The 18296-nt window shown below is 45.5% G+C and overlaps 1 protein-coding gene across 1 annotated transcript in view; it reads left to right on the top strand.

Moving 5' to 3' along the window:
• UBR4 (ubiquitin protein ligase E3 component n-recognin 4) overlaps positions 1-14874 on the top strand; it is an 81786-nt gene extending 66912 nt beyond the window's left edge. The window contains 15 exon segments of the mRNA XM_009995794.1: positions 357-484; positions 920-1027; positions 1257-1376; positions 2068-2258; positions 2484-2657; positions 3158-3257; positions 3914-4132; positions 4398-4511; positions 5043-5185; positions 5445-5570; positions 6504-6698; positions 8519-8743; positions 12659-12749; positions 13181-13343; positions 14446-14874. Coding sequence (XP_009994096.1) covers positions 357-484; positions 920-1027; positions 1257-1376; positions 2068-2258; positions 2484-2657; positions 3158-3257; positions 3914-4132; positions 4398-4511; positions 5043-5185; positions 5445-5570; positions 6504-6698; positions 8519-8743; positions 12659-12749; positions 13181-13343; positions 14446-14510 — 2162 coding nt within the window. The 3' untranslated portion in view covers positions 14511-14874.
• The last annotated feature ends 3422 nt before the right edge of the window (positions 14875-18296 follow it).

Below are 18296 nucleotides of genomic sequence, written 5' to 3'. Positions count from 1 at the left end.
CTGGGATTAGATTTGAAATCTGAGGTTTGCTGCAGAGCAATGACAATATTATCCTTGCAGCCGTGAGCTTACAGTTGATTGATGTTGCTTTTGATACTTTTACCTGCTTCACCTAGGCTGGAGGAGGATTTGTAACAGTCCTTTAAACATGAACACTTGCAGGGCACAGGATCATTCTGCTTGGCCCTTCTTCCTATTCCTTTTCAAATTTGATCCAGTTGAAGTGTATTGAACTGCTGGTAAATGTGCCCAATTGTACACTCCATTTGTGCTTTACTCTTGTGTCCCCTGTGGGCTGCACGGGATTGCCATGTTGTAGCTGCTTCCTCTCTTCACAATCTGTGTCTGTCCTGTAGATGAAGAGGAGGATGAGGAAGAAGTTTATAAGATGGCAGGTGTCATGGCACAGTGTGGGGGCCTGGAGTGCATGCTCAACAGACTGACTGGAATCAAGGACTTCAAACAAGGCCGGCACCTCCTAACTGTGAGTCTCAGCTTCTCTTCTCTGGGGTCAGGAAAATGTGCTGGAAGATGCTACAACACAGCTAAATAGCAGTTAGTTGTGTTGCAGCTGAAGTGTTGGAGCAAAGATTTCAATTTGCTAATTCATGAACACCTAAAAAATCCTACTTTCCATCTCCTGTTCATCTTGGTTAGCAATTCTTTACAAAGACTAGAAGTGTGTAGAAGCTGAGGAGTTGGAAAGACTAAATTTCTTCTTGCTGAAGTGATTGTTTTCTGCCTTGTCCTTACTTGAAAACCAAAGTTGTCCTAAAGTTACTATTGGTGTAAAAATCTGTCTTTTAATTTACCTCAGAAGTCTGGAAACTGGCTGTATTACCAGGTGCTTTTAGTTTCAGCAAAATCCTCCTCCTGGTTCTGCAGATGCCATAGGGAATGTGTTCCCTGTATTTTGTAGGTGCTGTTAAAGCTGTTCAGTTACTGTGTGAAGGTGAAAATAAATCGTCAGCAGCTGGTCAAGCCAGAGATGAACACTTTGAATGTCATGCTGGGAACTCTGAACTTGGTAAGGACAACTTGGACTTCCATAAAGTGTTTTCCATGGACTGCAGTGCATTTAAACTACCTCTGAGAGTCATGCTGCCTTACGACAGCTACAGCAGATCTGACACATTGCAGGGCTGGCACTGCAGATCAACTGTTTGCCATTCCTTCTCTGTTAGTGAGTGGAAAGTGTGGGGGTCAGTTAAAGCAGTTACTGCTGGTGTTACAATAACTGCTGCCATCTTCTCCAGGCTCTGGTGGCTGAGCAGGAAAGCAAGGACAGTGGAGGAGCAGCCGTGGCCGAGCAAGTGCTCAGTATAATGGAGATCATTCTGGATGAATCCAATGCAGAACCTCTGAGTGAGGACAAGGTGAGTGCCTGGGGCTTGGTGCACGAATGGAAATGTTGACTGAGAGTCAAGGCTTGCCAATACCTCCTGACAGTGATGCTGGAGCTGCAGAGATGTCCTGAGTGGGAACCTAACCCTTGTTACGCTTGCTGGCGTGTCTTAGCAGGCCTTAGAGGCAGGACAAGGGGAGTGCCCTGAACCAAAAGCACTGGGAGGCTTCGTTTGGATGATTCTTGCACAGTTGGGATGGGGGTTATGAGGCACTGCTTGGATCCTTTCCTTGCTGCTTTGGGCCATGGGCCAGTGAGAGGCAAGAAAAGACACAGCTCTGCCTTGTTTTTCTGAGTGTTATTGTACATGTTGAAAACATTATTGATTTTCCAGCTAATTTAGGATAAAAACAATATCTCAACTAGACAGAATGAGAAGAGTTTCTTGGTCCTCTCTTGAAACTGATGTTGTATAGGAGCCTGTTGCCCTTTGGGCTACAGTTATTACATCTTTTTTGACCAGAAAATTCTTCAATAGTGAGTGGAAGAAGTCTGTTATCAGCTAGTGAGTTGATGCAGCCATTCCAGGAGACATCAGGAAGTTCACCAGGGTCTAAAGCTCCAGTCCTTCAAGAGTAGTCTACTAGCTCCTAGAGTGAGGGTTTTCTTGAACGTTTTAGATGTATTCCTGAACATAAATCATGATCTTTTTCCCTTGGCAGGGCAACCTCCTCCTCACTGGTGACAAAGACCAGCTGGTGATGTTGCTGGATCAGATCAATAGCACCTTTGTCCGTTCCAACCTCAGCGTCTTGCAGGGCCTGTTGCGCATCATCCCCTACTTGTCCTTTGGGGAGATGGAGAAAATGCAGATCCTGGTGGATCGATTCAAGCCCTACTGTAACTTTGATAAGTATGTTGTCATATTTCAACCAGGAGCTTAATTTCCTATTTTGCTTCTAAGCCATTTTTAAAAGAAATGCTCAAGACTGTAGCTTAATAGTATATTCTGAGATTACAAGTAGCTTTTCTGAGTCCCTGAGCTGCAGTAGGTTTGTGCATTCAGAGATAATGTAAAAGGAATTACAGGCAGAGATTTTGGGGGGCCTCCAAGTTGCTGTTTCTTCTCTCCATCCAGGTACGATGAGGAACACAGTGGAGATGATAAAGTTTTCCTAGATTGCTTCTGTAAAATAGTAGCAGGAATAAAAAACAACAGCAATGGCCATCAGCTGAAAGATCTCATCCTTCAGAAGGGGATTACACAGAATGCTCTTGACTACATGAAAAAGCACATTCCCAGTGCAAAGAAGTAAGAGTCACTACTTAATTATGTGATAATCCTGAACATCCTTCTCTCCTTTCATCACCACAACAGTCTTCCAAGAAAGCCATTAAAATTCCAGGCTCAGAAGTGCTTAGACTTGGTAAAGCTGTGATGCAGAGGGTCTGGTGAGGCAGTGCTGCTATAGAGCTGGACTAGAAAGTCTGTAATATTCCCATTTGATACCCATTTTTCCTGGATATCACAATACTTGTGTTTTCTGCCTATTCCCTACCTATTGCACTTCAATAGAGCTTTTGTTCAGGAACAGAAGTCCCAAGGCTAAGAGTTGACACTAGGGCTGTTAACATGCACAACATGGAAGTGGGAGTGGGAATATGAATTAATTACTGGAGGAGGGAAACAGGGGGAAGGGTGCTTGTTTTGGTGCAGCCTGTGCTCTGCAAGCTGTGCTGCTGGCTGACTGCCAGGTGCCTTTTGGGAAAGGGTGACTCTCTTTCAGCTGCTGCCTCTTGTTCTCTCTGCAGCCTGGATGCAGACATATGGAAGAAATTCTTATCTCGGCCTGCGCTTCCTTTTATCCTGCGCCTGCTGCGGGGACTCGCCACTCAGCACCCTGCTACACAGGTAAGGAGGCTGCTCTGAAGGCCAGGTGGGAAGGACGTGGCTGGCTTGTTATGCTGCTTTTTGTGGGTGAAGATCATAGCATCATAGAATCCATAAACTGGTTCGAGGGACCTCAAAGATCATCTAGATCCAACCCAAAAGTGCAGGTGTCAGTTTGATTCTTGGCTTCATATAAATCATAGAATCATAGAATGGTTTGGGTTGGAAGGGACCTTAAAGATCACCTAGATCCAACCTTCTGCATGAGGCAGGGACACCTCCCACCAGACCAGGTTGCTCCAAGCCCCATCCAACCTGCCCTTCAACACTTCCAGGGATGGGCCAGCCATAGCTTCCCCGGGCAGCCTGTCCCAGTGTCTCACCACCCTCACACTAAAGAATTTCCTCCTCATGTCCAACTTAAATCTCTCCTTTTCCAGTTTTAATTGTTACCACATCTGAGCTCTTAGTAATGGCCAGTGAATGGACAAATTGCCCCACTCTCATGTGCAATTGTAGTGTCCAGGGCCCATAATGTAGGAGCACAGTAAGACATTTCACACAAGTTGTTGCAGATCCATGCTTCTGCTCAGCTCTCTTGGAAGGGACATGAGGGAGCAGCTGCTGTTGTGTGACCCCTTTTTCTGAAGAAAGTGCTGTGTTCCATTCCCTGTCAGGTGCTAATAGGTACAGACTCCATCACGAACCTTCACAAGCTGGAGCAAGTGTCTAGTGATGAAGGGATTGGAACATTAGCAGAGAATCTTCTGGAGGCCTTGAGGGAACATCCCGAGGTGAATAAGAAGATCGACGCTGCTCGGAAGGAGACCCGTGCAGAGAAGAAGAGGATGGCCATGGCCATGAGGCAGAAAGCCTTGGGCACCCTGGGCATGACGGTAATGTGTTTGTCTTGACAGCAGAGAGTGAGCCAGGGGTCTTTTCTTTCTGCCTTGTTAAAACTGCCACCCAAGGAATGGTGTAAAATTATTTACTGACAAATATTACGGAGCACAAGTTCATGATTTGCCTGGCACTGCTGAGAGAGTAAATATGGTTACTTACTGGTAGGCTGCGAAATGGTTGGACATTCCTGTAACAGTGGTGGGGATGGTGGTGTTCAGCATGGCCTTTTGAACCTGCTTGAGCTGTTCTCTCTTTCAGACAAATGAGAAGGGTCAGGTGGTGACCAAGACCACGCTGCTTAAACAGATGGAGGAGCTTATAGAAGAGCCAGGTCTGACCTGCTGCATCTGCCGGGAAGGATACAAGTTTCAGGTAAAGTGAGAGACGTTTGCAAAACCTTCTCACCAGCTGAGGGGACTTTCCAGTATCCACAAGGGTTGGTGGGTTGTATCTGGGAAATCAGGAAAACTAAGGTTGAGTTCCTGAGATCAGAAATTCCAGAGGTGTTTGGGAAGTGGAAGCATCTTTCCAGTGACACAGAGTGATCAGGTTTGGAAGGGACCTCTGAAGATCATCTAGTCCAACCCCCTGCTAGAGCAGAATCCCCTAGAGCAGATCCCACAGGAACATGTTGAGGTGGGTTTGGAATGTCACCAGGGATGGAGACTCCACAACTTCTCTGAGCGTCCTTTCCTAGGCCTCTGTTAGTCACACAGTGAAGAAGTTTTTCCTTAAGTTTAACTTGACCCTCCTGTGCTCCAGCTGGGGCCCACGAAAGCTGGAAAAAAAATTGCTTGGTGTGAGTTTGAGTCAGGGACTGAGAGAGCTGAATTCCAGTGCAAAGCAGCACAAAGTGTGAGCTGACAGGGAAGGATCTCTAACTTGGCTGTTGTCTCCTTGCAGCCTACCAAAGTCCTAGGAATTTATACTTTCACCAAACGTGTTGCACTAGAGGAGTTTGAGAACAAGCCCAGAAAACAACAGGGTTACAGCACAGTCTCTCACTTCAACATTGTCCACTATGATTGTCACCTGGCAGCTGTGAGGTATGTTCTGATCATGAGCAGGATATTGTGAGTGTGGCTCTTGGGCTTGGATGGATTGGCTTTGAATTGGTCACTTTGCACCCTGGAGACAACCATGGGCTTCTCTTCTGGGATTTGCTTTAATGTGCCAAGTAGAGCTCAGGCCTGGATATTGACAAGTGAAGTCTGCTGTTCAAGGAACCTGTGAAATTGTCCATTTGTTGGTGGTTTCTTAGACAAAAACTTGCATAGTTCTAACTTGCCTGGTTCCTCAATGCAGACTTGCTCGTGGCCGTGAAGAATGGGAGAGTGCAGCCCTACAAAATGCCAACACCAAGTGTAATGGGCTACTACCAGTTTGGGGACCTCACGTGCCAGAGTCTGCTTTTGCCACTTGCTTAGCACGGTGAGTAGGAAAATTTACTTCTTGAGGTGCTTTACATTAGAGTGGGGGAGTCAGTGCATTATCACCAACATGTGCTAGTTCCAAACCATGGAATCAAAGATGATTGCAGATAAATCTTAGTTAAATTGAGCTTTTTGGATGGTACCATCAGGAGAACATCTCCTAATAAAAGTGCAGGTGTCAGTTTGATTCTTAGCTTCATATAAATCATAGAATCATAGAATAGTTTGGGTTGGAGGGACCTTAAGGATCATCGAGTTCCAAACCCCTGAATGGGCAGGGACACCTCCCACCAGCCCAGGTTGCTCCAAGCCCCATCCAAGCTGCCCTTCAACACTGCCAGGGATGGGGCAGCCACAGCTTCCCTGGGCAACCTGTCCCAGTGTCTCATCACCCTCTCACTAATAAATAAGCCCATTACCTCCCTACTGTCCCATCACTCCTGATGATGCAGTGTGCAGAAACAATGTTCATTTGTGGCCCAGTGGCCCCTGTTGTAGAAATTAATCCTGTCTGACACCAGTGGGTTCCCTGGTGTAGATTTCCAAACCTCTGTTGGATGAGAGTGAGCTACAGCAACCTGATACCTAGAGCAGATGGAGGTGGTTCATCGCATTGTCAATTAGTATTCTGGTCCACCTTGTACAGTCACGTTAGAAATCAGGAGTGGTAACATATTTCATGCATTTCAACCATGGAGCTGTATTCCAAGCCCTGAATGTGGAAAACTAGTATTGATGATTGTAAATATGGATGCAGATGGAATTGGATCTGCCAGAGTAAGCTGAGAGCCTCCCCTTGGGGAGGTGAATCGAAGGTGGCAGTGCTCACATTGTTGTATCCTGGTCATTCTTTATTCTGTGAAATACTTGCTCACATCCTGAGCTATGCTGTGGAAGCAGGAACTGTCTCAAAGTACCTGGTGTTTTTCAGACACAACACCTACCTTCAGGAGTGCACTGGGCAGCGGGAACCCACCTACCAGCTCAATGTCCACGACATCAAGCTGCTGTTTCTCCGCTTTGCAATGGAACAATCGTTCAGCATAGACACCGGAGGAGGAGGAAGGGAGAGCAACATCCACCTCATCCCATACATCATCCACACTGTGCTCTACGTCCTCAACACGTCAGTACCTTGCTCTTAGCCTCCTGGGGGCTGCAGGCTGGGCTCTCTACATGGATGTGGCAACAATGGTGGAAATTCACAACCAAGTTTTAGGAGGAACCAAATTGCACATTTCAAACAGCCTGGTACAGGTTTATATTGTTTGAAGCCGAGTGTTGCTGCCTGAACATGCAGGATAACAGGGAACCTATTGAGTAAAAGCAATTGGGAATTAGCTTCTCTTTCCATTCTAGATGTAATTATTACCTCTGAGGTGAGCAGCAGGGTTATTAGATTAAAGAAACACTGCCAGCTTAATATTCTCTGGAGTAGACAGAAGAGAGAGACTAAAATGAAATAATTGTTGTAAGTTGAAAACTTAACCCTGGTCTCACTTTATCCAGTATTAAAATAACACAATCAGTTTTGATGCCAGTTTGGACATACTGGAGTTCTCTTGAAGTGTTCAGGATCATCAGATTTTCCTGACATTTTAATTATTATTATTTGTTACCAATAAACAGCAGCATAGAAACACTTCTGCTGAAGTGCTTCAGTAAGATCTTATTTATGCAAAGCATAGGAAGATAAGGACATGCTTTGGCTTGATACTATGTCTAAGTGTACAAATCCAAAGCACCCAGGCACTTTGGGATGCAAGAGCTGGTTCTGATCATACAGAGTCCCATGTGCCAGTATAATGCCTGTGCACTTTTCATGCAGTATTAAAAAGTAACACTAATTAGATGAAGGTATAAATGTTAAAATATACACCTCTTCAACCAGAGTCACTCCAAATGGAGTGCAGTGAAATCTCACTTTCCTGTCTGCAACTAATCAGCATTTTGGCTCTGCTACAATTTGTCTATTGTTTTTTAACACCTGCCTCCAGATCCCTATGCTATTGTTTTCTGAGTCCCTTGGGAGACAAAGAAATGAAACTCTTCTTTTCATTTGGTTAGGCTGCTCACTGGCACCAGAGAGCCCAGAACCTGCTGTGTGGCTCTTGTATAAAAATGCTTTATGTAGTTTCCAGACACGATTTTTTAAAAATTCTAAACGCATGTTGATATTAAATGGAGAAAACAAAGAGCTACTAGTTGTCACATATGAAAAGGTGACACTATGTTGGCACCAGAGAGAGCTTTATCTGCTAGGATGCTGCTTTGTTGTAACTTCCTGATAGGGAGAGTATATCAGACTTAAAAATTTGAGGGACTTGCCTGGCTGGCAGCCTCTTCCTGATGAAACAGAGCAATAGACTGTGATAAATAAAGTGTGATCCATCTTCACAAGGTGAAACACAGGGTTGGTGTGGTCAGGTCTGGGGTGTCGGGACTCCTGAAGACAACCTGAACACATGGACTGAACACATTTAAAAAAAAAAATCTATATAAAGCTTACAGTGAATACACTATCTTTTTGTATTTGAAATTGGCCTGTGTCTTCTCAGTGACTACTTTTGTGGCAGAGGAATAATATAAATTGGTTCTAAGTTCTGGCTGCAGGAACTTGCTGTCACTGCTTGGTGTCAGATGGGAGATGGTACAACCTGAACACATGGACTGAACACATTTTTCTCTAAAAAAAAGGAAAACCAGCTCTTCAGTAGTATTGCTCTCTATTGGGGCGGTGCTGACTGCCTTGCAAACCTACACAGCTCCAGGGAAAAGTGAGTTTGCTAAGCTGGGGAGCAAAATACTCAGCCAGTGGATGAATTTGAGAAGAGCCTGATGGTGCAAAGCTGGCACTGCTTTTTCCTTTAGGAAAAATTCCTGAGATGTAGCAGATGAACATATGAGAGCCAGAATGGTTACTGAAGTTTTTTTCTTGTGTTTCAGAACTCGAGCAACTTCAAGGGAGGAGAAAAACCTCCAGAGCTTCATGGAGCACCCCAAAGAGAAGTGGGTGGAGAGTGCCTACGAGGTGGACGGGCCCCATTACTACACCGTGCTGGCACTGCACATCTCTCCCCCCGAGAAGTGGAAGGCCATGCGAGTGGAGATCCTCAAGAGGCTCCTCGTCACCTCCCACGCTCGAGTGGTGTCACCAGGGGGAGCCAGCAGGTCAGCCACCACCCCAGGCCTGCCCCCCAGCTGCCACCTTACTCATGTTACTTACTTATGTTACCGTGACAGGAGCCAGTGCCCCACGGCAGCTTCTGGGGAGTTGTAGTTTAGAACAGCAGATATTAACCCTTCCCAGTAGCTTTGTACTCAGCACTGGAAAGGTTGGATGGAGCTCGGAGCAACCTGGTCTGCTGGGAAGTGTCCCTGCCCATGCAGGGGGGTTGGATCTAGATGATCTTTGTTTCAGGTCCCTTCCAACCCAAACCATTCCATGATTCTGTGAACAGTATGAGCAGGAACATGCAATTCTGGGTGTATTTTGGAGTGGATCAACCCACTGATCAGTGGGAATGATGCTTCTCCTAGGAGTAAAGCTGAAAGTAGGTCAATAATAAGATGCTTATTTCCCTCTCACCTCAGGTGAGATGCTGCTTTTATGTGCTGTGTCAGAACATGCTCTCTGCTTGCCTCACTGGAGTAGCTGTTTCTGTTCTCTTTTGGTCAGTGCACCAGCTTCCTTAAATAGAAGAATAGGAATAGAAATAGAAATCAAATGCCATTGCTTTTTAAAAGGAAAAAAAAAATCAATAGCAGCTGTCAGGCAGTTGAAGTACAAGAATAAGTGGCTGTGCCTGCCTGACAAAAGCACATCTTCCCAGAGAAGGAAAGGGAATTCCAGTTGCTGAAAAGATGATTTTAAATAGCTGTCATAATTAGGAATAAATTCATTATTATTCTAAGTCGCCTTAAAGGGCGTTCTTACTCTGATGACATTAATTATGTGCTTGATAAAGTCATTACATTGTGGTAACACACAACACAGCATGCATCAATGCTATTAGAGGCATCAAAAGTGAGAGAGCCCTTCAAGCAGCTCCTGGATTGATTTCTGGGCTGGTTTCTGCTGTTCAGGCTCAGCCTGCTCTGTGTCCATGTCTCCAGTTTCCACCACCCTGCCTGAGTTCTGGGAAAGGGGTTTAACAGTCACAGAAGTTACTATCAGGAAGGTCTTCTTTTTCTAAGACACAAGAGTGTGCAGCTTTTCATCTTGCCTTAAAGAGCCTGGTGAAGCAAAGCCCCTGGGTGGGTTTGCTGTGGGTGTTTGGTGGTTTTTAAACCCCTCAGTGAATGATTCTGTTTCTTTCCCAACTTACCTCTCAGCATGCATGGAAAAAAAAACACATTGAAAGGGACAGAGCAAAAAAAACTTGCAGCTAAACCATCCAATCTCTGGAATTTCAGAGGAAAACACTCAGAACTAGTTCTCAGGAATTATGTCAAGGTTTATTCAAGGGCTTTCTTTAATCCCTGCAGACTAAGAGAGTACAAAGCCACTGGTAATACCTCTCGGAAATAGAAATACGGCAATTCTTTTTTCCAAGGTCTGGGCTTATTTATTCTTGAGGAAAACCTGGAAGAGGGCAGTGGACAATGGAATGGTCTGCAGGTAACTGCCAAGATCTTAATTTGTAGGTTAAGGCAAAGAGGGAGCCAGCACCTGTGATATGAGAGTAATTTCTGCATTCAAGAGATGAAAATGAGCATTCCACATTAGGTGCAGGACAGGGATGTTTTCTGGGAGTTCCACCATGCAGGGGACATCAGGATAGCACAGACTGAAGGCTGGAGGGACACAAGGACTCCCTGCTGCCTTTACTGGGGGAGATAGAGAGAAGTAACTACAGGAACCCACAGTGCCTCTAAAAGCAGCTGAGGACCAACTTGTGATCCTAAAAAGGGTCTGTAAGTCTTACAAATGAAGATGCAGGCAATACTCTATGTTCCCCCATTCTTAAACAAAGCAACAAATACTCCTGTGTCCTGTCCTGTGTTCGGGTGTTTGATCCAGCTGCTCAGCTGGTTTAGTCACTGTAAGACAGATTTGAGGAGAATCTAGCCAAAAATGTCTTCTCTTTCTGCCAGGAGCTATTGTGGTTTGTCTGCAAGAGCAAAGTGAGGAATGCTCAGCACCTTCAGGGTTTTAGAAACACTTTGTATTTAAACCCAGAGGTGAAATTACTGGGGTGGATGGTAGGAGTTCTAGGTTTGTTCTTTTTTTGTAAATATAATTTACAAATTCCAAAGAACTGAATCGAGTGACCAATTACCTGCTGGTTGTTACCAAGAGTTCTGGGTAGAAGAATCCCATAGACACTTGGCAGCTTTCATTTGGAGTTTGAGAGGAAAGTAGCCTTTTGATTTTTTTTTATTTTTTTTCCCCTTTGCTCCGGACTGTGACCTTTCTAAAATATTAATGAGAGAAGCCAGACTCCTCAAGTATTAATGTCTAACTTTCTGCTGGCAATCCATGCATAGCTGATGAGCCTGAACCAGCTTACATTAATGAAAATGCAGTAGCCATTATATGAAGTAGCTGTTCCAGAAGGTAGCTACCAGACTTAACCCACAAGGGCCTTTTAGTTTTCAATTAAAGGAGCAAACTCCAATTAGATCAAAACCATGCACATAAAAAGAAACCCCGTCTTGCAGTATTTGGGAGTCTAGAATTAGCCTCGCTCTAAGTTGCTGTTCTTCCCGTGGAAATTTAGTCACCTTTACTAATTGGTTTTCCTTTAAATAATTAAGCTGAGCTGCCCAAGCAGACTGCCACCTACCAAGCTGTCTGTTTTAAGGGCAGACACACAAATCTAGCCTTTCAAAAGAGCAGCAAAGTGTTCATTTCACTGCAAAAAACCCAACTTGTGGCACATAGCAGTTGGGCCATGGTCAGATGATACCTTTTTGTGTTGCTGACTTGTGTCACTGGTAGCTGAACAAGTTCTAGATGCATAAAAAAGCGTGTTTTTTTCCAAAGCTTTCAAGTGGTGAGCAGGAAGCAGCATGTGATGGAGGCAGATGTACTTGAAAAACACATGCAAGAAAATTCCAAACCCATTAGAGTTGCTGGCAGGAGGTTCCACCTTGCCAGAACCTGTTTGTGATTAATCCTATAAACTTTGAGAGCTGTTATCCCAGGCCAGCCGTGCACCTTTTAGAGCATTTCTTCAGCCAGATGCTGAATTTCCAAAATAAATCCTTTTGTGGTGATAGAATAACCAAGAAGATATTAAATGGAAATCCCTCCATTTCTTCAAAGTATTTCCCTCAGTCTTTCAGAAACACTCTTGGGAATTAGAAGAAAAACCATGTTCTCTCTCACTGATACAGATTGTGTTTGAAACTTAGATTTAGTTATTTCTTCCTAGACTTAGTTATTTCTTCAGGAATCTGCTCTGAATTCTTTTTCTCTGACTTTGCTTCTGACTTTCTACCTAGTCTTAGGGATCTGCTTCCCTCTCTGCTCATTTTCTTCCTGGAAAATAAGGTTTTACTGGCTGACTGCTCTGGTTACACTGGGTACAGCCATAGGAATCAGTGCCCAGAAATTACAGATACCCAATGTTTGCTTTGTGTCCAAGAAAATCATAGAATCATGGAATGGTTTGGGTTGGAAGGGACCTTAAAGATCATCTAGATCCAACCCCCTGCATGGGCAGGGACACCTCCCACCAGCCCAGGTTGCTCCAAGCCCTATCCAACCTGCCCTTCAACACTGCCAGGGATGGGGCAGCCACAGCTTCTCTGGGCAACCTGGGCCAGGGTCTCACCACCCTCACAGGGAAGAATTTCTTCCTAATGGCCAACCTAAATTTTCCCTCTTCCAGTTTTAATCCATTCTCCCTCATTCCATCCCTCCCTGCCCTTGTCCCAAGTCCCTCCCCAGCTTTCCTGGAGCCCCTTCAGGCACTGGAAGGCTGTGGCAAGAGCACAAGGAAAGCTCTCTCAGAGCCATTTCCCCTGTGTGTTATTGACAGGCTCTTTGGCCGTTTCAGCTTTCATGCTATTCATCAAATCAGTTACCAAAGCAGATTAAAGTGATTAACTCCAAGCCTGATTCCATTCTCATCCTAGACTGGCAGATAAGACTGTGAAGGAATACGCAACGTACCGCTCTGGCCTTCTCTTCTGGGCCCTAGTAGATCTCATTTACAACATGTTCAAGGTAAGAAAGAACATTGAGGTTCATCTGCATCAGCTTCCTAATCTGAGCAGCCACATGCATTTGGTGTCTGAAAGACTGAGAGATTTCTCCAGTTTGCAGCACTTCTGTTTTATTTATTTTTCTCTCCCATCTTTCACTTAAGCCAGGATGTTCAGAGCTGCTCCAGGGAAGCAGGTGGGAAAGGGAGAAGGAGGTTGGGAGGTCCACCAGAAGGAAACTTGCAGCTTCCAAAGATATTAAATAATTAGGATGAGAAAAATGCCTGCAACCTTGTTTGCAAGGAGATGACACAGTCACAGAATTACTTTTTTAATGTGGTTTATTTACAAGAGGCAGGGGATGCAAGAGCAACAGGAGGTATCAGAATTTTCAGTTATTCTTCTAAATAGTTATTTTTTTGACTGATTTGGTCCTATTTTCCCCTCTGATAGAAGGTGCCTACCAGTAACACAGAGGGAGGCTGGTCCTACTCTCTTGCTGAATTCATCCGACACAATGACATGCCAATACATGAAGCTGCAGACAAGGCCCTGAAAACCTTCCAGGAGGAGTTCATGCCAGTCGAAACGTTTTCTGAGTTTTTGGATGTGGCTGGTAAGTGTGTGCTTTCCCTTTTATAGGCTGCCTTCTGCTGGCTGGAGACAGCATCTTCCCTGCCACTGCTGCAGCAGCTTGTTTGTACGAGGCAGTGAGAGGAGGAGACCTCAGCACTCCAGCTGTTGCCTAAACTGTTTCAAAAACAGTTTGGAAACAGGCTTGAGAATCCCCAGGCAGGAAAATTTCTCTCACCTGATCCTGCAGGTCCTCTCCCTGCTCTGTTAAACAGACATACTGCCATCCCAGCTGAAGGATGTTTTCAAGTACAAGTGGTTTGAAATCTGATAAGCAGATGTGACTGTGGGGCTGTTTAGCTTAGAGAAAAGGAGGTTGAGGGGGGATCTGATCAGTGCTGACCAGTATCTACAGGGGGTGCCAGGAGGGTGGGGACAGAGTCTTCTCAGGGGTGTCCAGGGACAGGACAAGGGGCAATGGGCACAACCTGGAGCACAGGAGATTTAACCTGAATATAAGAAAATACTTACTTACTCTGAGGGTGACAGGGCCCTGGTACAGGCTGCCCAGGGAGGTTGTGGAGTCTCCATCCCTGGAAAAATTCCAAACCCACCTGGACATGTTCCTGTGGGATCTGCTCTAGGGGATCCTGCTCTAGCAGAGGCGTTGGAGTAGATGATCTCCAGAGGTCCCTTCCAACCCCCACCTCTCTGGCATCCTGTGATCCTGTTTGTACTAGAGGCAGCAATCCAGTGCAGCTAGAGTTCTGCCATAGGGACTTTGGTATCACCAGGAGATGCTAAAAATTCACCTGCAGAGAGGCCACACTCACTTCTGTCACAAGTTAGTTGTGCCCCAGGCCTGTCCCTCACTGTCCCACATATGGAGCTGCTGGGCAGGCAGTTGGCAGGTCCCTACAGTAGCTCTGCTGCAGAAGAGCAAGTGCCACATGGATTTAATGTGCACACTGTGGTCCCTTCTGCACATGCACCCAACAAGGGTTTCTCTTTTTCCTGTCTATACTTAAAATAAAGTTGCAGCTGTCATTATTAACTTACACATTCCCCAGCACAAATCCCTAATGTGTGCAGGAGGAACTGCTTGGTGGATCTAATTATTCTGTATTGTCTTCTTTTGTTTAAAGGACTCTTATCAGAAATCAGTGATCCCGACAGCTTCCTCAAGGATCTTTTGAACTCCATCCCCTGAGCCTCCAGCACACAGAAGCGTTGGGCAGAGACTACACTAGCTTGCCTTCCATCCCTTTGTGTTCCTCCTTGTGCAGTCTGTCCCTTCCCTGAGGAGTGCTGCAGTTTTTTTGTTGTTGTTTGTTTTGTTGGTTTTTGTTGGTTTTTTTTGTTTTGTTTTAAAATTTTATTTTCTACATTTTTTCTCCTCTGGAATGATTTGGAATTTAGATTTTGTTTTATCCTGTATTTCAGTGCTTCTGTGTGTAAAGCCTTGTGTATTCCAGCTGGTTGAAAGAACTTGTACAGAGAGGAATCCATACCAGTAAATCTTAATGCTTTAGTGTGCACCTCTTTGAAGTTAAATAAATTGAACAAATGGGTAAGATGGGTTTGACTAGTATTTTAACCATGCAGTAGCCTAAATGCCAAGTTCTTTCTCATCTTTTCTTTCAGAGCTCCTTCTCTCAGGGCTCAGAGCTGCTGCTCTTTCCAGCCCATAATCTGGACAAGGAGACACAGGAAACAAAAGGCTCATAGGGAGCAAGGAAGCAGATTGACACTGTCCTTACTGATTGTACGTGCAGAGCAGGTTTCCCCTTGTGGGACATGAGTTTTAGAGACTCATGGACTGCTGGGACAGCATTTCCTTCCACTCTTTCTTCAGCTGGGTGAGGGCAGCTGTTCTCTCCCGTGGCTCTTTGTGTTCCCCCCTCCCAGGCACGTTGCACATCCCAGTGTCTGTCCTGACCTCCCTCTCCCAGGGCTGTGTTCAAAGCAAGCACACACGTTGTTGTCTCCAGTCCTGTAGGACCGATGGTGACCCTGCCTCTCCGAGGGATGCTGCTCACATGGCATTTCTTTTCTCTCTCTGGTTAAAATTTTCAGCTTCAGCTGTAAATGCATGGAAAATAGACCCTGCATCACTTGTTGAGCCAACCACTTGCCCTTCTGATTGCATGCCCTGACCTGAAGCCAAGTGCCTGCTCTGAATACAGCCTTGCCCCTTCTCACCCACTTGTGCATGCTGGTTACTTACCTTTACCACCAGTTCTGCTCTTCTGTAACCCAGCTGACACCTGGTTAAGCTGGAATCTAATAAAGCTTTCCCTGTCTTCCTTGTCTCTGTTTGATCTTGAATTTCCACAATCCTAACACAGTCCGAGCCCATAAATAATAATTATTTTAGAATCTAAATAACTCAGCAACTTATTTGATGCTTTTTCTCAGTGTCAAGTGTGTTACGGTTTGGCAGTGAGCAGAGGGGTGAAGGTGCAGTTGTTTTCTGTGAGTGTTTATGTCTGGCAGTTGGATTCAGTTCTGGGGAGGAGTGCAGAGCAGCAAGTCACCTCGAGGAGTTTGGGTTAGTGTCTTGCAAAGGACTTGAGGACATGTTGGTGGGCTGGTTGGTTGGGTTAATCTGTGTTGCCTCCTGAAGGTACAGGAGAGGGGAGCTAATGTGTGGAGTTTGTTCTTTTTTTAGTTACCTGCCTTTTAACCACATAAGAGGAAAACACACCTTCTTTTTAAAGCACTGTAAAGTCAGACCTAACAGTCTTCTCTCCAAATAAGCAGCTGTGTGACATCTACGGGTGGATGCACAAGCTTTGCCTGCTGACACCAGGGTGCAGTAGCTTGGGCAGTGCTACAAACCCTCCCAAGCCTTTCAAATCAGGGTGACTCCTGAAAGCAGCAGTGAACAGGTAACAAGAAACCAGGTTTTTATGACTGTGGAGGAATACTGGGCTGCCTTGCTACCTACTTATTTTCTTTTCCCCTTCAGCCAGAGCCTCGGTGAGCCAGGTAGTCCCTCAGCTTTTCCTTCCCAGCTGTTGCCTCACTGGCTCAAAAGAGGATGTCACAAACACCTTGTGCAGTACCTCACCCCACCTTACCTAACAAGGTAACTTCAGTGTAACTCCAGTTTTTGCTGATGCAAATCCTAGTACAGCTCTGTTTGTGCTGGCACAGGGCTTTTGAGAAAACAGTCTCTGCTCTTGCAGGAACTGGTAAAGTTAGCAACAAAATAATTCTTTTTCTGCCCCTGCAGTTGGATCAGCAGATCCTTAAACTTAGCAGGAACAGCACAGGATTGCCAGTTGTTCACTGAAGTTATTACAGCTGCAAGGAGGCAGGATCTTAAAAGGAGGAAATAAACTGTTTCCTTACCAGTCTAAGCAATAAACTCCTTGGGGCTATTCTAGAGGGTTTTGCAAAGGTCCAGAGATGTATTTTGGAAAATAAAGGCGTTGTATCGAGTGCCTCCCTGCCCAGAGCAAAGAGGGCTGTGATTTATGGGGAAGCAGATTTGAAAAGAAGGTAGAAACAGCATAGGAGTGCTTCTGTGGAGGACAATAACTTGGGAGGGACTGGAGACTAACAAAAACAACCCCAGAAGACCTGCAGAAGGACAGGAACAAGAGGAAAGTGTGGAAAGTTTCAGCTGAGGCAGGCCACACGCAGAGGCTCCAGTATTTGCAGGACTGCACAAAGGCTGTGGAACCCCCTGAGGCTGGGGCAGCCAGCAGAGACTTCTGTGGGGAGCATGTTCCTTGAACTAGAAATGAGAAGGAAGAATGAGGGGAAAATGCCCAAAACGGGTAAACTGACTCAAAGTGCTAAACCAAATCAGTAGCTGAACAGTAGAGAGTCAATCCCCTTTCCAAACAATAAATGGTTTATTTGCAAAAGACTTTTTTTGGAAAAAAAAAATATCCTTTGTGATGCACAAGAACTAATGTGAGTTCTGGGATTGCTTTGAACCTGATCTGATAGGCAGGAGCTTCTCTGAGATGATCTGTGGTGTCCTCAGGATGGCTGGTCACACTGAGCCAAGCTCTGGTAATTGTTTATTAATTAATCTTGGGAACAATGTCTCCCAGGGAGACCAGAGTGCCCAGGCCTGTCCTGAGTTCCAGCTTTGGGAGGGATGTGCTGGGCTTTTGTCCCTGCTGCTGTGAAACAGCCCCCAGGAGCCTGAGTTCACTTGTTGCTGCAGCTCCTGCCACCCCACAAACCCTGGGGTAGGTGGGACCTGGACAAAAACATCCAGTGCCTGGGGCTCATTCTTTAGGAAATTGAATGGATGGGAAACTGGGAAACTTGACCTTCCCCCTTGTATTTCATGATGGTTCCCTTTGTCCTGCTGCCTTCTCCCCTTTTAATTCCCTTTTTCAAGCCAGGCAGATGCCCTTCTGGAAGCTTTGCAGCTGGGTGCTCTTTCCAAGGGCTGTTCCTCAGGGATGGGAAGCCTTCCTCCTGCTCCTCTCTGCCCTGCTCCCAGTGCTTCCCACTAGCTCTCCATCCAAGTTCCTCTCCTGTGTTTTGTCTCTTACTGCAATTGCCTGGAAGTATTTTGAAACAAGAGGTGGATTAGAGCTGTGGAGCATAAACACACCATGAGCTGCAACGTTTCAATGCCATAAAAGATTCCCTGAACTTTTTCCGACGCAGGAAAAGTAATTTGTCTCCTTGGACACGTGTCCACACAGCTTGTTTTTCAGGGAAGGACATGTGCTTTCAGCAAGATCCTACTGAAACCTCAATGATTTTCTGGGTATATCTCAGGGTTGCAGCTTCTGATGGAGAAATTTGGAGCAAGATGTTTCATTTCTGTTTGTCCAAAGGTTTTGGGGAGCCTGTGCATGTGTGAGCACACACAGTACCAAAGCCTACCTTGGTATTGAATAGCAAAAAACCTTTTAATACAAAACCCTTGCTAGTTTCTGCCCAAATGATGCTGAGATCTTGCCCAAGGAGCCTACAGCCAAGAAGTGAGACACCAGATTTGTGCCAGTGGCTGCTGAAC

The sequence above is a fragment of the Chaetura pelagica genome, unplaced genomic scaffold (assembly GCF_000747805.2).
Source record: "Chaetura pelagica isolate M959 unplaced genomic scaffold, ChaPel_1.0 scaffold234, whole genome shotgun sequence".
In the NCBI taxonomy this organism is placed as follows: domain Eukaryota; kingdom Metazoa; phylum Chordata; class Aves; order Apodiformes; family Apodidae; genus Chaetura; species Chaetura pelagica.
This window is presented reverse-complemented; position numbering and strand designations above follow the sequence as displayed.